The sequence below is a fragment of the Nyctereutes procyonoides genome, unplaced genomic scaffold (assembly GCF_905146905.1).
Source record: "Nyctereutes procyonoides isolate TBG_1078 unplaced genomic scaffold, NYPRO_anot_genome, whole genome shotgun sequence".
Lineage (NCBI taxonomy): Eukaryota > Metazoa > Chordata > Mammalia > Carnivora > Canidae > Nyctereutes > Nyctereutes procyonoides.
This window is the reverse complement of record NW_026575043.1, coordinates 34,779,044-34,800,815: the sequence shown is the minus strand read 5'-3', so window position 1 is coordinate 34,800,815 and position 21,772 is coordinate 34,779,044. Positions and strand designations below refer to the sequence as shown.

The window sequence follows — 21,772 nt, the reverse complement described above, 5'->3', positions numbered from 1 at the left end:
CACCCCAACCACCAGAATGTAAACTCTGGGAGCTCAGTAATTTTTGTCTGTTTTAGTCACAGAGTCACCATGGTACCTAGAGCTGTGGCTAGGCACACACTATGTACTTGCTAAGTACTTGTTAATTGCTGGAGAAAGTCTGCACCAGAGGCCCCAAATTCAAAAACACCTTCAGGGTCGCTAGCATCCCAATCTTCGAAAGGCAGGGTCTTCACCTCCTGAACTGAGGACTCAGATGTCACAAAGCACCTGCAAATGGGAGGCATGGCCTTCCTTGGCTGGTTCACAAAGCCATCTGCTGCTGTTATCTCTATTGCTTTCAACCACAAAACTTCTCCAGTCTCCTCAAGTAAGCACTACCATGATGACATCTCATAGGTATCAGGTGGCTGAAAGATTCAAAACACAGCACAGGAAGGAAGCTGTAGCAATCATGCAACCGTTGTGTGTGTGTGTGTGTGTGTGTGTGTGTGTGATGTTGTGTGTGTGTGTGTGTGTGTGTAGCAATCATGCAACTGTTTTAGTGTGTGTGTGTTTTGCCACAAAGTGAAGTTAAAGAAAGTTACAGACATACCATTTATAAACCTTAATCACTTCTCCTGCAGCATTTGCCAATGCATAATCTAGGAAGTTTTGCTAACAGTCACTACCTGTTTCTTCATACTTTTTTCTCCTTTACTTTTGCAGAACAGAGATATTCCTTAAAAGTTACCTGCAAAATAGAGTTCTCTAAACATAATCATCTCTTCTATACAGTTTCCATTAGAAAATTAAGAGCAGGGACACCTGGGTGACTCAGCAGTTGGGCGTCTGCCTTCGGCTCCGAGTGATCCCAGGATCCAGGACTGAATCCGGCATCGGGATCCCTGCATGGAGCCTGCTTCTACCTCTGCCTGTCTCTCTGCCTCTCTCTGTGTGTGTCTCTCATGAATAAATAAATAAATATTTTTTAAAAAATTAAGAGCAATTAAAACATTTCTATGGGGGCTGGAAATCTATTAACTGGTTTACAATTAAGAAAGTAACACTATAGCTAATAATACTGTATCCCACACTTGAAAGTTGAGGAAAGTAAATCTTCAAAGTTTTCATCTCAGGACTCCTGTGGGCTCAGTGGTTGGGCGCCTGCCTTTGGCTCAGGTCGTGATCCTTGGATCCAGGATAGAGTCCTGCATCGGGCTCCCTGCGAGGAGCCTGCTTCTCCCTCTGCCTATGTCTCTGCCTCTCCTCTCAATCTGTGTCTCTCATGAATAAATAAATAAACCTTAAAAAAAAAAAAGTTTTCATCTCAAGAAAAAAATTCTGTATCTATGTATGGTGATGGATGTTAACTACACTTACTGTGGTGATCATTTTGTGATACACAAATACGGGATCATTATGTTAACATTAATGCTATATGTTAATTATACCTCAATTTTAAAAAGAAGGAAAAAATAAACCTGCAGGATTTTTTAAGTAGAAAATGCACAGCAACATTTTAGTTATTCCAGTTATACCTGCAATGCGATCTGAAGGGGGGCTATACAATAAAAACACTGAATTTGTCATGGTATCAGGGATTTGGCTAAGATCTTAAAGAATCTAGATACTTCTACATTGTGGTATGTACACTAAATAAAATGTGTTTTTTTAAAAGCACCAAGTTACTCAGTTATTTCTTTCCAAATGGTCTCAAGGACCATATAAAAAGTTTTAGCATTTTCTAGTTTTTCCTAAATTGAACAAGTTATTACTGTGATAATAAGAATTCTAAATGCCTGATCACAAAATGCTTCATTATCCAGATCCACTCATACACCATAAGACATATCCTAGTATAATTATATGACAATTGTCTCTAGCCAAAAATGTAGATGTTTGTCCTATTCCTTAACAATATCTCTAGAATAGAGCTCCAGTGTTTTCAAAAGGGAGAAGATGAAGAAGCCATTTATCAAACAGGACACTGGGAGAGGGAGGCCCCATGTAGTGGCATCATTTGGCTTACCTTGTCTAACTGAATCCCGGCTCTTCCTTTCCATCTGTTCTATTCTCTTACTGATCTCACTGGACGACAATGCTGCCCTTTGCCCAGGAGCCACCCCATCTCACATCCCACATTCTACCCTGGTGACTCTACCTTCACAGTATGTTTATAACTCAAACTTTCTAGAGGTGCAAACATTCCATATCTTGAGGTGGGAATGAGTTAGAGAGTGTATTTGCCAAAATTCATCAAATCGTATACAAACTGTCTATACATTTCACTATGTGAACTATACTTACATATTTATATAATTTATGTACCTAATTTTATATAATTAAAAATATATAAAATATGCAAAAATAATATACATACACTAATACAGAATCCAGCCATTTCTCATCAGCACAGTTACCTCCATCACCCTGGTCCAAACCACAGTCATCTCTTGCCTGGATCATTGCAACTGCCTCTTAAATGGGTTTCCCAGCTCTCTTTTTGCCCCCACACCCATTTTAGTCCCAGTGCAGAAGTCAGAAGGATCTGTAATAGTCAAGTCAGGCCACGTTACTCCTCTGCTCACATGGAACTGGGAACTGAAGTCTAACAGACACCAGGTCCTCCCAGTCAATCCCCAGCTCTCTCCAGCCTCAACTCTTAGTGCTCTTGCCCATTTGCTGCTCCACTCTCACTCCAAATCAGAGACATCCATGCTATTCCTCAAACCCACCAGGCACGTTCTGGGTGTTCTCTCTGGCGGGAATGCTCCTCCTTCAGATAGCTTCCTTCCTCACCTCCATCAGGCCTGGCATGGATGCTGTGGTACTAGGCCAGGGCCCTTCCCTCCAGGAATGAAGCACCTGCCCCCAGCTGCAGGAGTGTTGGCAGCCTATGAAAACTCCCAGGGGAGTTCTTCTCCATAGGGGACCCACCCTAATGGAAGAACTGCTTTGAGCAAGGTCAGGTCTCCTCCCTAGGACAGCCTGGGCCCAATGACTGTGGGTGTGGCTATAGAAAGCCCTGGCCCTTCACCCAATTCAGGACAGTCACAAGGACTAGCTGCAGAGCCTCCAAAAGGGTCAGCTGCAGCTTTTGTTGCACTTCTGCACTACAGCTCAACTTCTTCCTGTCCAGTCCTGATTCCAGCACTCTTCAATAGTTTTCCTGTACACAAGCCTCTCTCAGAGTCTGCTTCCTGTGACATTCTGCTCAAGTTACCTTCACACTCAGGCTTTCCCTACTTAAAATTCTCTCACCCTCCACCCCTACCACAGCACTCCTTATCTGTCTCTCCCCACACCTAACCCATCTAATGCTCTCTGCAACTGGTCTTGTTTATGATGTCTGCTGTTGCTCTCTCTAGTGAGCTCCCCTTCTTCATCAACCTGTCCACTTAGACAAGATGCCTCCAGCAAATAGCCCTCCCAGTCTGTCTAGAATGCATCATCACATGCTGTTCCCCAAAAGATCCTGCTATATGCTGCTTGGTTCACTGCTACATTTCCAGCACTTAGCCCTGGCACACAATCTGTACTCATTGTTCATTGAATGGTGAATTCACTGAGTGCCTCTCTGTGCAGGACCTTCTGAGGGACAATGCAGCAGACCTGGAGTCAGTTCCTATGAAGGTCTATTCCTGGCCCTCAAATGAGGCTCACTGCCTCTTCTGGCTGTCCCTCATTACAGGGCAACTTCCCTATGACTTGGTCTGTCCTAGGTTGGTTAATGCATCAAAGCAGGTATTGCTTTCAAAAGCAATGAGCTTTGACCTAAATGGGTTTTCTTTTTGCCAGAGGTATTCTAAACCTCTTGCTGTTTGTTTCATCTATTCTTTTCCCTAAAATGCTCTCAACCCTCCCAGGGCCTCTGCTTCTGACACTTCCACAGCAGCAGTGCCTTTCCTACCACCACAATCCACCTCCCATCAAGGCTCAGCCCTAGGTACATTGACAAACCAGGCCCTTGTCCCTAGAGCTATCATGGTTCACTTTTGTGTAACTCTGGGTTTCTACCTGCCCTGTATTCTAGAATGTGGTCTATCTGTCCTTCTCTCCCACCTACAACACAGCCTTCCATACAAGCCTTATTTACCTCTGATCACCACAGGCCTTCTCTCCAGAAGGGTTCAAAGTTTTGTTCATTAAGAAGCAGAAGATCCACATGTGTGTTATCTAGGGTAAAATGCCACCCTTTTTCTTCTGAATCTTCATGAGGAATTTTGGTCATTTAAGAAAAAAAAATCATGGGCAGTCCTGGTGGCCCAGGGGTTTGGCACCGCCTTCAACCCGGGGTGTGATCCTGGAGATCCGGGATCGAGTCCCATGTCGGGCTCCCTGCATGGAGCCTGCTTCGCCCTCTGCCTGTGTCTCTGCCTCTCTCTTTCTCACTGTGCCTGTCATGAATAAAAAAATAAAATCTAAAAAAATAAAATAAAATAAAATAAAATAAAATAAAATAAAATAAAATAAAATAAAATAAAATACAAAAATAAATAAAATAATAAATAATAAAATAAAATAATAAAATATAAATAAAATAAAATAAAATAAAATAAAATAAAATAAAATAAAATAAAATAAAATAAAATAAAATAAAATAAAATAAAAAGGGATCCCTGGGTGGCTCAGCGGTTTAGTGCCTGCCTTTGGCCCAGGGCGTGATCCTGGAGACCTGGGATCGAGTCCCGTGTCGGGTTCCCGGCATGGAGCCTGCTTCTTCCCCTGCCTGTGTCTCTGCCTCTCTCTCTCTCTCTCTCTATCATGAATGAATAAATAAATCTTTAAAAAAAAAATCAATCTACTGTCTTCAGGCATGACTCAGTGAGAGAGAGAGCATGAGAGAGCTCAGATTTTCTGAGCCTTCACAGGTAGCAGGTGAGGCTGGTATTATTGGCTTCATTTAACAAATCAGGAAATGAGAGAAAAAGAACCTTCTGTAACACATATTTGGTGAGGAGCAGGGCACAGATAGACTCAAGACTACCTGACTCCAAAATAAAAAGCAAAATTCTTGTCCTCAAGAAGCTTATAATCTATTTGGAATACACGAATACACGAAATGGCAAACAATGATAAAGATGTTCTTGTCTAAAGCAGGATTTCTCAACCTCGGCACCGCTGACATTTTAGGCCAGCTTTATTGTGGGGGAATGTCCTATATGCTGTAGTGTTTAGCAGCAGACCTGCCCTCTATCTGCCAGTAGCACACCCCTTCAGTTGTGAAAATAAAACATTTTTCCAGATATTGGCCTGTTTAAGAACCCCTGATGTAGACAAACTGCAAAGCTTATCTTAATGACCACTGCAATCATAAAATATCACCATTAGGATCCCCCCCCCCAGCCTGTTCTCAGAGATAGGTCTGCAGTACCCCTCTAGCAGCTGTGCAGGCCCTTTCCACACCCACTGCTGACTTCATTATTGTACCACACTGCCTGCATTGCCCCTTCAAGCTTATTTATTTTCATCAGTATGTGTCTCAGAAAGATGTCTTGAAATCCTTTCTAGAAAGACACAGAGTAGGGGGGGAAATAATCCAATTACAGGGCAGGAGGAAAAACACACACCATAAAGCAATGTGATTAACTGACAAATTATCCCAGTGTTGAAAATTTGCCAAATGCCTTTTTACAACAATGCCATCAAAGTGTGAGCCAGAGGCCAAAGGAGGACAAGAGTTCTTTCAGTTTGGTTCTTCTGGTTAGAATGGGCTTCCCTGATAAGCTGAGCACAGACACTGTCTGACCAGGAGTGAAAAATTCCAGAAACTCTCAGGAGAAAAGGCCCAGGGATGGGAAGAACCATGAATCTAAATGAAATTTCCTTTTTTTTTTTTTTTTAAGATTTTATTTATTTATTCATGAGAAACACAGAGAGAGACAGAGAGAGGTAGAGACATAGGCAGAGGGAGAAGCAGGCTCCATGCAGGGAGCTTGATGTGGGACTTAATCCAAGTCTCCAGGATCATGCCTTTGGGCTGAAGGCGGCACTAAACCGCTGAGCCACCCAGGCTGACTTCAATGAAATTTTCTAAATTAATTTTTTCTACAACCAAAATTCATTCGCTTTCGGACTTAACTTAGAAATGCACTTTATTTTGGCCAAGCCTAAAATAAAAATAAGTATATAAGGAATACTATATCCAAGAACACAGAGTAAAACAGGCATATGTGTTAATAGTGGCTAGCACACATAACTTCCATATAAGTGATAAATATCATTAGCTCTTATTGTGTATCTTAATTTTTTTTAAAGACTTTATTTATTCATGAGAGACACAGAGAGAGAGGCAGAGACACAGGCAGAGAGAGAAGCAGGCTCCATGCAGGGAACCCGATGTGGGACTCGATCCTAGGACCTCGGGGTCACGCCCTGGGCCAAAGGCAGGTGCTAAACTGCTGAGCCACCCAGATCCCCACTGTGCATCTTAATTTAAGACTGTCTTTTATATTTGGCTACAGAATGAAAGCACAGGAACAAATCTTATATTTCCTCAACTTTACCAAGGCCTAGAAGTGAAGTCACAAGCCTAAGAATTTACAGCCAATAAATGATGGCATCTTGAATCCAGTCTGATTCCATGTTCAAGGCTCATTTTGCTGTGATGTAACAACTTGAAGATTTATTAACTTACCGATCACCTTAGAGCAGTGATTCTCAACTGGGGCTGATTCTAGCTACCAGGGGATATTGGCAACATCTGGAGACATTTTGATTGTCACAACTGGGTGTGTGTGGGGGTAGTGGCACTGGTATCCTGACGGGTTGAAGCCAGGGATGCTAACATCCTATGACAGACACATGGGATGGTCCTCACAACAATTATATGGTCCAAAATGTCAACAGTGCTAAGGCTGAGAAACCCTACCTTACAGGAAAGTTCTTGCCACTATTATTGGTCAGGAAAATGGAAACTGACAGTATGCTCACACCCCAACAGGTAATTTTTTCTTTGCCTTTAGCCTGCTCTATTCTAGCTGGCCTCTCCACTATGGCTGAATGGATTCTGACAGAACAGGGAAAATGCTGGGCTCTCAGCTCCTTCCTTCTTGGGAGTCCCAGACACCAGAAAAAGTATGTTCAGCCACATAACGAGTCAGGAGACTTGAACGCAGAGTCAAGAAGCCAAAAAGTGCGATGATGCACTCTCCACAGCACCATGGTCTTAGGGGTTTGTTAATCCAAAATAAGCGTGACTTCACTGGCCACTACCCACAACTCTGGTTTCTGGCTAAGCAGCTCCTGCTTCCAGCAGCTCCAACTATTTACCAGTCTTCAAGAGACTGCTCAGGAGTGACCCAGATCATCAACATGTCCTTCAAGATAGTGGTAATTTACCCTGGCAGTCCTTTTGAACACCTGAAGAGACAGAGGCTGATTTTAGGAAATTTTAAAAGAAAGGAAAGTTAAATCCTATCCTGCCAGACTCAGTTTCTTTTATTACTATCTCTTAGATTTCTAAAGCACTTTAGAGTCTGGGAAGTACTTCTGTGTCTACCTTTGCAACCAAAGATCACAACTATACTATGAAGAAAGCAGAGCAGATACCATCCTGTTCCATCCTAGGACCACGGAGAGACTGCAGCAACAAGACGCCAAGGCCCACTGCTCTACCCACTCTGTCTGGCTGGGATGTTTGGCTGCTGCTTCGGTCGCAGACTCTCACTCATTTGTACCTAATCACTTAAGCATCTTGACATACTTATGCTTACATAGCATAACACTTGTGTCCTATGGAAGAGCTTATGGCAAGAGGTAGAAGAGAGACTGAAGAAAGGTAGACTACACACAAAAATTGATCTATGGGGTTCCTAGGCAGGTCAGTCAGTTGAGCGGCTTTTTTTTTTTTTAATATTTTATATATTTATTCATGAGAGACACACAGAGGGAGACAGAGACATAGGCAGAGGGAGAAGCAGGCTTCACGCCCTGAAGCTGAAGTCAGACGCTCAATCTCTGAGCCACCCAGGTGTCCCTGAGTGGCTGATTCTTGATTTCCTCTCCAGTCATAACCTTGGGGTCTTGTGATTAAGCCCCTCATCTGGCTCTGTGCTCAATGGGTAGTCGGCTTGAGGATTCTCTCTTGGGCTCCTTTTGCGTCTCCCCCCTGTTCGCACCCTCTCCTCTTCTCTCTCAAATAAATAAGTAAATCTTTAAAAAAATGATCTAGACCAAGCATTTAAAAACAAAAATTCCTTCAGACCTTTACTTACTGAGCAAAATTTTTCCTTTTCTGACTCACGAGCACCATAATTTATAATTACTGAACATTTGCCCAGTTCTCCAGGGAAAGATACACACACTACACATCAGGAAAAGCTCTCGGAAGTCAGGTACAGGAAAAAATGCAACTAAAGTTGCAAAAGTTGCACTTTTGCTTTCATGCACAGTAAGCCTACCTGTGTGTGTGTAAATTACAAAAACTTCAGCTTACCGGTTGCAACCAATATTTACCATAGATCCTCTGTACAGAGGTATTGTTGAATGTAGCAGGGAATACAGAGGGGAATGAGGCAGTCCCCTGCCCTAAGGGAGTGGGTGGTGGAGGGGGGCCTATGGAAAGTACACCCACAGGGACAGGGCACATCTAGTGGAATAAAACAGGAGGAATGTTAACAGAAACTGTAACCTCATCTGGACCCTGAAAAATGAGAGAGATGTCACGAACCAAGACAGAAGGGGAGAGAACACATGTGACTGAACCAACATAGAAGTTCAATCCAGTTGCAGCAGCAGAACGCATCCTAGAATTAAGTTCAAAACTAAAAAGCTACACATGTCTTAAAAGGGGGCCTGTACTTGCTCTCAAAGAAAATACTAGCTCCCTCTAGTCGAGCTGCAAAGTAGAAATGAGGAACAAGACAGAATCAGGGTCTCTCTCTCCTCTCCCCCCCCCCATCTCCCTGGGGAGCAAGGGCCACCTCCTGCAGCAGCTGTGCCAACACAGTACAACTATGAGGAACTGCTCTACCAGTCTGGGGGGCTGATTTGTCCTCAGCCACAAGATGGGAAGTCTGTTTCTCCGGGGTGTGCTTTGGGAGGCCCCTCTCCATCACTTCTTGCCCGGGGGCTCCAACCCAAGACACCCTCAGGACATCTCAGCTCAGCATAAAAGTGGTTCGTTCAGCTGGGGGACCTCGGGGACCGAGCCACAAGTCCCCAAATGGGGGCACCGTCACCGGATTCAGGCCTCGGCCATGGCAGTACCAGCCCCTCCAGCAGGGTTGGTTTCAGGTGTTCACCCCACCACTGAGGGTCCACAGTGGGGCCCGGCCCCGGGTTTCGGCCCCTGGACCGTCCGAGCACATCCTGGCGGATGCAGACGAGTGGCAGGCGCTGGCCGGCGCCCAGGGCCGCTCCCCGGAGGCAGGCCGCGGCTCCTCCGCGGACCACGGGTGGGCGACCGCGGGCCCGGTGCAGGCGCCGGCGTGCGGGCGGATTCGCCGAGGCCGGGCGGAGCACGTGCCCGTGCCCGCAGGCTGCCCCGGGCGGAGGACAAAGTCCGCTCCGCCGACCCCCCGCAATTTGGGCACCGGGCGCGTCGGGGCGAGGCGGGCAGGGCCTGCGCGCCGCTCGGACCTCCCCGCAGACCCCGACCCGACTCCGGGCTCGGCCTTCCGCGACCCCTGCGCACACTCACCATTGTGGTTGACCCAGGTCGGCTTCAGGAGCTTCATTGTTCGGCCGCCGCCGCCGCCGGGCTGAGGCGAGAGCCGCGTCCCTCAGCGCGCCCGGGCCATGGAGCCACCGCCGCCGCTTCCTCCCGCGCCGCTCTCCGGCCGCCGCCCGCCCCGCGCCCTCAGCGCCGCCGCGCCATCGCCGGCCCGCGCCCCCCGCCGCCGCCACAGCCGCCCCCTGCGCTCGGCCGCCGCCGCCGCCGCCACAGCCGCATCCCCTGCGCCGCTCCTCCTCCGGCGGCTCCCGGGCAACGCCGGAAGTCACGGCGCGCACCTGCCAAATCGCCCCGGCGGGAAACCGCTCCCCGCGCGGACGGGGCCGCCCGGGCTCCTCCACGGGCCGGGGCACAGCGGGGCGGCTCCGCTGGGGGCGCGCCCCGGGCGCGGCCGCCGCCAAAGGGAGAGCTAGGAGGACTGCCGGCGAGCGGCGCCTCGAGCGGCGGCCTGGGCCGGCGGGGTCAGGCGGGGTCGGGACGGCGCGGACGGCCTCGCCCCAGCTCCACCTCGCCGGTTCCCAGTCCTACTCCTGAGCTAGCTTCCGTCATTCATCGGTACGCGTTTATTGGGCGTCTCGCCAGGGCCGGGCCACGTGCCGGAGCTGGACGCTGTGCCTGCGGGGACCGCGGCCCTGGGCTCGGACAGACGTGGGGGGATGAGCACCCAGGGTGGGGGTCACGGGGGAGGCCGAGACGAGCGCGCTTATGGAAGATCGGGGCCGTTTTCACAGACGTGGGCACCTGGACCCAGAAGGACACCGGCCCCGGCCACTCCGGTTGCACTGCGGGGCCCTGGCCCTGGCGGGGACGCCACCGACCGGCCAGAGCCACGGCCGGTGGGGTCCTGCTCTCGGCTGCCCGCAGGAAGCCGAGGGAGGGCGCCGCGGGAGGTCCGAGGCGCTCGGGGCGTGACGCGCGCCGCCGGGACGTGCGGGGCGGGGCCACGTCGGGGGCGGGGCGGGTTCCGCCCCCGGAACGCGCGAACGCGGGCCGACAGCGAGGCCGGAGGTTTGCGCGGGGCGCTGCGGGCCGGACCGCCAAGGGGCGCGCGCCCGGAAGCGACCTGTGGAGAGCGGCGGAGGGGCCATGGCCGTCGCGGCCCTGGGAGCTTCCGCTCGTGCTCTGCGCTTGCGGAGCGGGTGAGTGCGGCCGCCAGCGGGGTCGCGAGGCCCCTCGCCTGCGCTCTCGCCGGACGCCTCGACCACTTTATCTAAGAGGGGAGCTGGCGCTGTCCGCTTGGGCCCTGGCGAGCAGGGACCCTGCCCAAGGGCTCTCGAGGGGGCGGGAAGTTTTGGGAGGGCTCCCACGTTGACCTTGTCACATCCAGCGGTGACCAGGGCGCCAGGTCTTGGGGGGGGGGGGTAGCATAATTGCTTCCTCTTTTCCTGTGTAGTGAGGAGAATCGGGTATTTATATATCTTCCTGTGTCCTTCAGGCTTTTGGGCCCTTGGCAGACACAGATGAGAGAGACCCACCAGCGAGCTGCGTTACTGTCCTTCTGGGAGCTCATTCCCATGAGGTAAAGGGCCCTGGGCCTGACCTCTTCTGGCGCCTGGGGCGGGGGGTCAGCGGGAGACCGATGTGCGTGTGCACAGAACAAACACCCCTGCACGTTGGATTTGCAGAATTAATTACCATGAAAGTTTCTTGTGTAAATTCAGATGGATACTTTTCTGTCTTTCAGCATTCTGTATGTGGAGTGCTGCTGCCTGTAGTCAGAAAACAAAACAAAAAAATAAACGTAAAAATGGTTTAAATAAAAATTAGTTTTAAAGGGACTGTTGTATGATTTGGAGGACACAGCGTGGACTTGTGATTCCCTGGAGAGGTCGGCAGAGGCATAAGGATGAGATTTTCCACCTGGGAGTCTGGATGCTTTCTTAGGGACTTGATTGACAAAGCTGAGTCTTGATGCTAGAGGATTTTTTTTTTTTTTTAAAGATTTTGTTTATTTGAGAGAGTAAGAGAGCACAGGTTTGGGGGGGGGGCAGAAGGAGGGGGAGAAGCCAACTGGTGTTCAGCAGGGAGCCCACCTGTAGCAGTGGGGCTGGATCCCAGGACCCCAGGATTATGACCTGAGCAGAAGGCGGACTCTTTTTTTTTTTTTTTTTTTGAAAGATTTTATTTATTAATGAGACAGAGACAGGGAGAAGCAGGCCCCATGCAGGGAGCCCAATGCAGAACTCAATTCCAGGACCCCAGGATCACGCCCTGGGCCGAAGGCAGGTGCTGAGCCGCTGAGCCATCCGGGCTGCCCAGAAGAAGGCAGACTCTTAACCGACTGAGCCACCCAGGTGCCCCTGAGGATTTACTCATCTTTAATAGTATGTTATTACCATAGAACATATGTTCCTGAGAGTACCTCAGACATCCTAGTGCTTTAGGACATGGAAATTTGTTAAGAAATCCTGAAAAGTCCACAGGGACATGCCAGTCACTTTTCTTACACTAAGTCTTACTCAAATCACTTTTACAATCACAAATCTGTTTACAGTGTGAGTAATGATTTTCTAATTTGCCAGCTTGGTATTTCCAGTTTCCATTGCAACTCCAAGGCACCTTTGAACCCAATGCTCAAGATGAGTATGTATTCTTAATTTATACCCTGATGCCCCATGAAGTTTTCTAGCTCTTCTTGGGTTGACAGTGCTCACACAGTTCTCACAAGGACCCTGGGCTGGAGGCCATCTCCTTTTCACACTCAGTGTGTGAGGTTAGACCCACGCATAGTTCTTTTCCCAGTGGAGACCATAGTATGAGTTCCCGGCACTTCACCCAGTGCCATGTCTCAGGATGTTTGTGAGACTGAAGAGGAAAATGTCTAACGTTTGCTTTATCCATTAGAGCAGAACCTCTACGAAAGAAGAAAAAGGTAGATCCTAAAAAAGATCAAGCAGTAAAGGACCGTTTGAAAAAAAGGATCAGACGACTGGAGAAAGCTAGCCAGGAGCTAATTCCCATTGAAGATTTTATTATACCTGTGAAGCTCTTGGATAAAACAAGGTAAGGGTCCTCTAGGGTTGAGGTTCTTAGGACAAAGAGTTCCATCACCTTCAGGCAGTTCTGTCTGCATTTCATGCCTGTGACAGGAAGAGGTGAGTGGGCATGGGCTGACTAGGTCCTAGTCTCTGTCTTGACTCTGTCTTGTGGGAGTTGGCAAAAAGCATTCCTGGGTGGTGCTTTTGAAAGGCTGAAATGGGGAAAAAAAAAAAAAACTCAGAAATAACTGTTTGATAAGCCAGTTCATATTGTTGCTTTTTTGCAAGATGAGTTTTGGCTGTGATTGAAGACTTGGGCCTGGGTCTGCAGCCACTGCTCCATCTTGGTGGTAGAAAACCCCTAGCCTCTAGCTTTTTTTTTTTTTTTTAAAGATTTTATTTATTTATTTCATAAGAGACACACAGAGAGAGAGGCAGAGATACAGGCAGAGGGAGAAGCAGGCTCCATGCAGGAAGCCTGATGTGGGACTCAATCCTGGGTCTCCAGGATCACACCCTGGGCTGAAGGCGGCACTAAACCGCTGAGCCACCTAGGCTGCCCTTTAGCCTCTAGCTTTTTTTTTTTTTTTTTAGGATTTTATTTATTTATTCATGAGAGACACTGAGAGAGAGAGACATAGGTAGAGGGAGAAGCAGGCTCCTCACAGGGAGCCCGACATGGGACTCGATCCCAGGACCCCAGGATCATGACCTGAGCCGAAGGCAGATGCTCAACTGCTGAGCCACCCAGGTGCCCAGCCTCTAGCTTTAATATACTGATGCTCATAGTTGGAATGTGTTGTGTACAGGCTTTACAAGGTTGAAAAGGTGCAAAAGGTGTGTATCATTTATAAAGTAGCACCTTGCCATACAGGTGGGACATGGCAGGTGCTTTTTTTTGTATTTTACAGCTGCCCTGGGCTTGGGTGTCCATTTTCATAACACCACTTTACATTTCCACAGTCACCTCTCACCAAAAGTAGTCTCAGCCTGGGATAGAGGAGGTGCTACCAGGTCTTCTTAGAGCATCGCTGATTTTTGTGTCCACGTAAAGCAAATGACATTGGCTTCCAGCATCAGTTGCAGCTGCTACCACTCCAACATTCCATTCTTTGATTTGTCCCTAACTTCCACATTTTTCCTGAGTCCCATCTGTGTCTGGAAGTGGGGACACTTGGGTCATAGGCAGTCTCCCAGACTATCTGGCCAGTGAGATCGGTTCTCCCTAAATTCATACCTTTGGATTTGTGTGTTCCAAGACAGCGGCCTAAGGTGGAGCTTCCCTTTGAGGAGAGTGAGCGGAGAGCTGTGCTTCTCAAGAAGTGGTCCCTGTACAAGCATCAAGAGCATGAGAAGGAGAGGGATGCCATCACATCTATGCTTGAGTCCCAGCAGGAAGCTCTGCAGGAGCTGAAACTCATATCCCCAGAACTACATGAAGAGGCTACCAAGCGGGACCCCAATTTGTTCCCCTTTGAAAGAGAAGGACCAGATTACACACCACCAATCTCCAGCTACCAGCCCCCTGAGGGCAGGTACCATGACATCACCAAGGTGTACACACAGGTGGAGTTTAAGAGGTAGAGCTGCAGGCACCTGTCTGCAGAACACAGTGCCCTTTCAAGCCAGAATAACCAGGGCACAGGCCTGCTTGTCACAGAATCAGGCATGCTGTGAATAAATACGTTTAATCAAGTGTCTCTGTCTTATGTTAGAGTCAAAATTAGTTCACCTGAGGATTGATGGGGTTGAGAGATGCTGTCCTTATCTGATACTGGGGACAGGATGACCAAGACTTCTGCTGCTCCCCATTTAAAAGGAAGATTCCAATTGTATGGGGCAGACACTACCAGCAAGAGGCATAGAATACGTCAAGGAGAGGTGAAGGATGTGCAGCCTGTGTGCTGTTGTCTGTACACCTGCCTGTGCAGACAGAAGAGGCAGGGCCTTCTCATTAGGCAAATGGAGCATGAGAGCTTCCTCACATCTTTGGCAGGGCCAGCTTTGGGTTTTAAGCTGGGGAGGGAAGCTGAAGAGAATGGAACAAGCCTGGAACACACTGCTTAATGTTGCTGTGTTCCCTAGGAGGGCGTGGCACCTGGTTCTTATTCAAGTGTTATTAGTATGGAATAGTAAATGTTTTAGTGTGTTGGGCTGCCAAAACAAAGTACCACAGACCCAGGGGCTGAAACAACAGCAATTTCTCCATTCTGGAGGCCATAACTCCAAGGTGTTGGCAGGACTGGTTTCTCCTGAAGCCTCTCTCCTTTGCTTATAGAGAGCTGCCTTCTCCCTGGGTCCTCAGGGTCATCCCTCTGTGCCTGTCTCATAAGGGTACCAGTCATATTGGATTAGGACCCCATATGATGACCTCATTTTAAATTAACTACCTCTTTAAGCATCTTTTAAGTCACATTCAGAGGTTCTAGGGGATAGAGCTTCAACACAAGAATTTGGGGGTGGGGAATGACATAATTCGGCCCAGAGTAGTAAAGGTCCAGTAAGCAAATACAGCCATTTCTCCTAATGACTTGAATTGCTCCCTCTGAAAGGCTTTAGGTTTTTCACTACCTTACTGCAGATAAACCAGGGAAACATTTCCTTGAGGAAAAATTTGGATTGTGTTTTCCTGGTGTATGGTTCACTATTGGTTTAAAAACTTACCAAACGTTTTTACTGGAATAAAACACTAAAAATCCTAAGTTCTTTAGCTCTGAGACAAACACTGAATCCAGCCACTTTTTGCAGCCTCACTGCTATGTCTGAGGTCCACACCATTGCCACCTTTTGCCCGTTCTGCAGCAGCCATGTGGGCACTTCCTGCTTGTAAGCTCCTCTGTACAGCAACCAGAGGACTCCGTGGAACACAAGCCAGAGCAGGCATTAGGCTGTCTACCATCCCCATCCACCTTCCCCCTGTCAGCACATGGCACTCAGTTGTTCCTTGTGGCCTGTGTGCCCCTTCCTCTGCAAGGTTCAGGCCTCTTCATCCAGGTTTGGGTTCAGATGCTGAGCCCTTCTCCACCTCCCTGCCCACTGCAGGTGCTTTGTAGTAGTGTTTTTCAAACTGTAGCTTTCATGCATTAGGTTATATCATCAATTCATGCATCACAGCCAACAATTTTAACTTTATATTTTGAAGTAGTTAGATTCACAGGAGGTTGAAAATAAAGATGTAGGGAGGGGCTATGTGTGGTTTTCCCAGCCTCCCCAAGTGTTAACATCTTACACACCAAATACTGTCAGTACCCAGAGACTTGACAGTTACAGCCCAGAATGTATCCCGGTTTCCCACTATGTCTACGCTCATCCGTGTGTATGTCTAGCACTACACAATTTCAGCACACATGCAACTCTATGAATCATGGTTCCATTACCACAGGATACCCCTTTGTACCCCTTTACGGCCACATCTACACCCCCTTTCCACCCCTAACCCTTGGTACCATTAACTATTCTCCCTATTATTACATCATCTTGCCAATGTTACATCAATGGAACTAAGTCATTGCATCCATTTAAGATTTTTTAACTTGGAAAAAAAAAGATTTTTTAACTTGGCATAATTTCCCTGAGTTCACCTAAGTTGCTGCACGTACAGTGGTTTATTTTCGGTGGCATAGAACTGCAAATGTCATAGAAATGCAAATGTATCACACACCGTACGATAAGGACTGTTTTGTGAAGCTTGTTTCAACCATACATGCAGTATATGAAGTATGTACCAGATTTACCAGATCATAACATTAAAACACTTATGGGTTTTGTGCAAAAAATTTAAGAGCTACTGCTCTATCTTCTCACTGCCCATTTTCTTCACAGCACTTACGATTATTTTAGACTTATTTAATGAAGTATAAATATTTATGTCTGTCCCCTAAACTCAACTGGAACACTTCAAGGCAAGTTGCCCATTTCAAGACTGTAATCCCAGAGCAGCTGGCATGTAGCAGTTGCCCAGATGTTGTGAAGGGTGAACACAGGAGCAGATGTAGGAACATTCTGTGCAGGGAGGATTATCTGTCAGTGTGGAACTCCTTGAACAGCAGAGAAGGAATATGACTTCCTAACAGAGCAGTTAGTGGTGGGCAGGGCCTGGCCCTAAACAAGCACGTAGAGTATGGGTCCCTTCAGGTCAGCCCCTCAGGACTGCTGTGCCAGCTGTGACTGCAGCCCCACCCAGGGACCCCAAAGGATCCTATGCAGATTGCAAAATTCAAATGTCCCTTCCTGTGTTTCAGAGTGAAGAGAATGCTTGTAGATTCCCAGCAGCCTTACCTCTCTCCTCGGCTGGAAATGCTCCAGAAAGTAGCCACAGACACAAGGGAGATACCTTGGTTGACTGAGATATCAAGACATACACCCTGAGACAGGCTTTTTATACTCACCTCTGCTCCTGGCTCCTATGTGCACACCCCACCCCCACCACTCACAGGTACACAGAGTCATAGGGAAGGACCACTGGGGACCTGTGTGCACACAGCACCACCACTCAGGTACATACACATGGAGAGGCTTGGGGTCCTATCTGCAGATCCCCATCACTTACAGGGATGAGCAGTCGCGGACTCTTGGGGTAACACAAGAGAAGATGCACATGAGAGGGCAAAGTCTATTCTTTATTGTATGCCCTTCTGAATTGATTGGATTATTTTGCCCCAAAGAATGAGTTAAAAGATGTCTGACTCACTGCCTGTGGCCAGGTTGGGGCCCAGCTGTGAAGGAGGTACTAAAATCCTGCTGGCCTGAGGGAGCACAGCCAGCCTCACCCTCAGCACCACACCATGGAGCCAGCTCTGCAGTCAAGAGATGCCAATTTTTTTTTTTTAAGATCTTATTTATTCATGAGACAGACAGAGAAAGAGAGGTGGACACACAGGCAGAGGGAGAAGCAGACTCCATGCAGGAAGCCCAATGTGGGACCCAATCCTGGGACTCTGGGATCACACCCTGAGCCAAAGGCAGATGCTCAACAGCTGAGCCATCCAGGCATCCCACCAAATCGTTTTATTAGTGATAAAAAGGCCTCTTCAAGAATAGTGTTCTTGTTGGTTCATATGCATATATTTTAAAAACATCTACAAGTGTGTTAAGTATACAAAATTCCAATACTACGAGCAGAACAGTGTCAGGTGCTGAATCTAAAATCTTAACTACTAAATTGTGGTTTAATTTTCAGCTTCTATTTGAAATCAAATGTGCCAAATGGTGTTAGCTATAATCTACATTTTCTATGTTAGATATAATCTACAAAACTGACCAAGGGAAATTTTAAAGCAAGAGACCAAAATTCCACGTGTTTTGGGTTTGGGTTTCTTAAACCAAGAGTCTATGAACGCTTTTAATGCGAGGTTGTATATTCTATAGCTGTATGCATTTTTTTTGGTATGCATTTCTTAAAACCCAGAGTCTTCAAGAGGTTTATCTCGTACAAGAAGAAACACCCCACCTGTGTCCGCAGAGGAACTGAGTGGGCTGTAGCTCCGTGTAAGCACCAGGGGCTGGCAATGCAGTCTCACCAAGCCAGCACCAGGGAGAGTGTTCACCACAGAACAACCATTTGTGTGTCCACATGGGTCAGGGCTACCACTCGAGTTTACCTGAGAGGGCTGTTGTCCCCGCGTGGGGGTAGCATGAACCAGCCTGACCCAGCTGCTCATTGGGATCCGCAGTGGTGTTTGGCAGCCTGGAAGCTGTGCAGTGGGTGAAGTTGTCTGTCAGAGCCAGGCAGTGGCAGGGCGCCCTGAATCCAGGTCCAGGGTGGGCAAGTAGATCTGGAGACCTCAGGCTTCATGTTCTAAGCTGAGTGGAAACTCTCAGGGACCCACTAGACTGCTTGGGCTGGTCACCATCCTTCAGGTCCTGCCACAGCCCCACTTGAAACAGATCAGAGGAAGCCGTTCTGGAAAGCTCATCACTGGTCTTTCTCCTCCTGTGGCAGTGGGAGGTGCCAGTCCGCAGGAGGGCTCTGCCTCAGGGTCCACACCAGGGCGTGCTTCCGTGTCGCCTGGACTCTGGCACGCTCACTCTCACAGAGGGACCGCTATGCAAAGGAGACCCCAGTCACCTTGGGCTCCCATGGTCCTTGTACCTCCCTCCTCCTTAGCACCCACCACCCCCAACAAGTCAGACAAAGTGTATGGCACATACCACTCCAGAACTTGGCTGCTTCTACCTAATAAACCTTGGCAATTATTCTGTATTAAAATGCACAAATCTAGATCATTCTTTCTCTCAAGCTCCTGTGAAAAACTGTGTAGATCACCATAATTTGAGTAAATTTTAAAATTTCTTCTGGGCCTCAGGACTTGATGCCTTCAGTCGACCTAATTAGATTTACCTGCTGAGATCAGCATGGTGCTGAGCTAAGAAGAGAGAAGAGTCTGAAAGAGTGGCCACAGTGGGGAGGATGAGGCAAGAGACACATGCGCAGGGAGCCCTGGACAGGTGAGGAGGAATCCAGATGAGAAAGAAAATAGGTGCCACTCAACTAGCTGGCTTTTTTTCTGCCATTCTCCTCCCAGAAGGAACACAGGGCAGCACCTTATGAAAGGTGCACTTGGTAGGTGCCAGGCATTATGCTGGCCTTTTTCTATATATAATTTCACCTCCTCTAATTATCTGTCTTTCCTCAAGCTGTATTGCCTTTTTTATTTTATTTATTTTTTATTTATTTTTATTTTTATTATTATTTTTTTTTGCTGTATTGCCTTAAACAGTGTTTTTGTTCTTATTTAAAAAGCAATCAAATGCAAAGAATATGAAAAATTTCCAAGACCTCTGTCCCTGTGGTGAAATTAACAGCTTCCCCAACCCAACTGAGACCTAAATGTTAGTGCTACATGTTTTCCTGAAGATGGAATCACCTACTGGCTAGTGTACATCCTCCATTTTTTACTAAGCAACATACATACAGGTACCTTTCCCTGCCCAGATAGATTATTATCTATTTTTTTTTAATGGCTATGTCATACCCCACTGGGTCGACGAAGTTATTTGGTTACATGTCTATTAGTGGCATCTAGGGTGCTTTCCGTTTTTGCACTATCACAAACAGTGAGGCAACAGATATTGTGAATTTTTTAACTGTGCACTATTACCCAGTTACTTCCCTAGGATGGGCTTTCGGAAGTAAAACCAGGCAGTCAAAAGGTATCCTTTTGACAGATAATCAGAACACGTAACACTCCACCAATACTGCATAAGTACCCCTGACTCTCCAGACCCTTATCAGCACTCTGACACTTCACTGGGCAGAAGCCATTTGTCAGTTGACCTTGTATACCAGGCCATTTGATTTTCTTTTTGAATGAATTCCTTTCTCATGCCCTTTTCCCACTTTTCTATTCTGAAGTCATCCTCATTTTCTTACCGATGTATGAGAGCTCTCTCTCTCTAAAAAAAATCTCTTGCTACACAAGTTCTTTCCCAATTTTTTGATTTCCACTTATAATGGACCTGTCATCATTTTCTTTTATATGGTAGCTTGGTTTCCACATGAGTTTGTTTCAATAATCACATACATTTAACCAGCCTCCAGTCCTGCTGGGGCCCGTTTCCCCTTCCCCATAAGCACTGCAAGCACTGCACCCTCAAGCTTCTCTTCATGTCTCCCCACCCACAATAGTTCCAAGGCACCACTGCCTATTCCAGACTGGAACGAAGGTGCCAGAAGGGCAGGGCTCTGTTCTCATTCCTGTATCTGTAAGACCACCCAACATGATAAATACTTGCTGAATGTTGAATGAATGGAAAACCAGACCCACCTCCTGTCTCTTTGCCCCTCCGAAATACACTCTCCCACCCTGGCAGTCAGACTGATCTCTATCTGTCTATCTATCTCTATCTATCTATCTATCTATCTATCTATCTATCTATCTATCTATATTTTTAAGACCGGGAAGGGGGATAGGGAGGAGCAGAGGGAGGGAGGGAAAGACAGAAAGAGAGAGAGACAAGAGAATCCCAAGCAGACTCCTCACAGCTGGATCCCACAACTTGGAGATGACAACCTGAGCCTAAATCAAGAGTCAGTCCCCAAATGAATCACCCAGGCACTCCCCCACCCCTGTTTTAAGCAGGTTTCATGCCCAGCCTGGCACCCAATAAGAGGCTTGAACTCATGAGCCAGAGATCAAGACCTGAGCTGATACCAAGAGTCAGATGCTTAACCGACTCAGGCACCCAGTGCCCTCACACTAATCTTTTAAAGATATAAACCAAGTCATGCTTCTCAGCATACATTTAGGCTGAATCTAAACACTTCATATCATAAAGGTCCACCAGCTCCCTGGTACCTCTCCAGCCTCAACCCCTACCAGTCTACAGCTGACCCTCCTGCTCCAAGCACCCGGCTCTTTCTGCTCCTTAGATGTGCCCCGCCTTGGGTTGGTGAAGGCTGTTGAGGCTGGGACCAGCTGGCCATGTCCCGAAGGCCTCAGAAATACCACCTCCTGCGCAGGGCTGCCGACACTAACACTGTTAGGGGATCCCTCTTCTTCCTTCCCCAAAACTCTCTACATTCTCCTCCTTTCTTCACTGTAAAACCCTGTTGATGAACTAATTTTTGATATTTCTCAAAAGAAAGGAAGCACAAGCGGAGGAGGGACCCAGGCCGACTCCTCTCCAGGGGCCGGGGGCCTGACGGTGGGGAGGGCGCGGTCAGTGCCCCAGCGCCCCCCGCGCTCCCCCGCGCTCCCCCGCACCTGGGCCTCGGCGCTGCGGCGCTCCTCCCACTCCCGGCAGCTGGCCAGGTCCCGCCGCCACTGCTCGCAGGCGGGCCGCTCGCCGTGGACGTAGTAGTGGTGCAGGAGGTGTCTGGCGCTGCGGCAGAGCGTCCACTCGGCGCGGTAGGCCTCGCAGGGGCGCGGCGGCTGCGGCGACAGGAAGCTTGAGCCAGGGGCCCCGCACCGCCCCCGGGGACCCAGCCCCGCGCCCTCCTCGGGAGAGGCCTCGGGTCAGGGGCTCTCCGCACGCCCCGCGGCCCCGGACTTACCCGCCAACCGCCAGCGTCCGCCATGGCCCGCGCCTGCGGCACCCCGCCCCCAGCTCGCGGGCCGGGACTAGGGCAGAGCACCCTCGACTCCGCACTTACCTCCTTGATGTCCGGCCGAGCAGCCAATAGCAGCCGGGGGCGGTGACACGCGGAGGCGGGGCC

The 21,772-nt window shown here is 48.3% G+C and overlaps 3 protein-coding genes across 4 annotated transcripts in view; 1 reads left to right on the top strand and 2 right to left on the bottom strand.

The window, feature by feature from the left end:
• The window catches only part of LOC129508045 (protein HIRA), an 89,350-nt gene extending 79,570 nt beyond the window's left edge, over nucleotides 1-9,780 (bottom strand). For both annotated transcript variants that reach the window (XM_055322935.1, XM_055322937.1), the window contains exon 1: nucleotides 9,605-9,780. In XM_055322935.1, coding sequence (XP_055178910.1) covers nucleotides 9,605-9,641 — 37 coding nt within the window. In that variant the 5' untranslated portion in view covers nucleotides 9,642-9,780. The remainder of the gene's footprint in view (nucleotides 1-9,604) is intronic.
• An 820-nt stretch (nucleotides 9,781-10,600) lies between these two features.
• On the top strand, nucleotides 10,601-14,311 carry MRPL40 (mitochondrial ribosomal protein L40). The gene is made up of 4 exons (XM_055321845.1): nucleotides 10,601-10,776; nucleotides 11,073-11,156; nucleotides 12,482-12,640; nucleotides 13,875-14,311. The coding sequence occupies exons 1-4, from the start codon at nucleotides 10,724-10,726 to the stop codon at nucleotides 14,197-14,199; spliced, it is 621 nt and encodes a 206-aa protein (XP_055177820.1). The 5' UTR covers nucleotides 10,601-10,723; the 3' UTR covers nucleotides 14,200-14,311.
• Nucleotides 14,312-17,221: 2,910 nt separating this feature from the next.
• On the bottom strand, nucleotides 17,222-21,723 carry CUNH22orf39 (chromosome unknown C22orf39 homolog). Its single transcript, XM_055322474.1, has 3 exons — nucleotides 21,611-21,723; nucleotides 21,321-21,488; nucleotides 17,222-18,658 (listed from the first exon to the last, which is right to left on the bottom strand). The coding sequence occupies exons 1-3, from the start codon at nucleotides 21,632-21,634 to the stop codon at nucleotides 18,530-18,532; spliced, it is 321 nt and encodes a 106-aa protein (XP_055178449.1). The 5' UTR covers nucleotides 21,635-21,723; the 3' UTR covers nucleotides 17,222-18,529.
• Nucleotides 21,724-21,772: the final 49 nt, after the last annotated feature.

Excerpts from the sequence above, each read along its gene's own strand:
- MRPL40 (XM_055321845.1), top strand. The coding sequence starts at position 10,724 with ATGGCCGTCGCGGCCCTGGGAGCTTCCGCTCGTGCTCTGCGCTTGCGG. Across the intron at positions 10,777-11,072 it reads GCTCTGCGCTTGCGGAGCGG|GCTTTTGGGCCCTTGGCAGA; the intron begins GTGAGTGCGGCC and ends TGTGTCCTTCAG. Across the intron at positions 12,641-13,874 it reads AAGCTCTTGGATAAAACAAG|ACAGCGGCCTAAGGTGGAGC; the intron begins GTAAGGGTCCTC and ends GTGTGTTCCAAG.
- CUNH22orf39 (XM_055322474.1), bottom strand. The coding sequence starts at position 21,634 with ATGGCGGACGCTGGCGGTTGGCGG. Across the intron at positions 21,489-21,610 it reads CGGACGCTGGCGGTTGGCGG|CCGCCGCGCCCCTGCGAGGC; the intron begins GTAAGTCCGGGG and ends CTGTCGCCGCAG. Across the intron at positions 18,659-21,320 it reads GCCGCAGCGCCGAGGCCCAG|CGGTCCCTCTGTGAGAGTGA; the intron begins GTGCGGGGGAGC and ends TCCTTTGCATAG.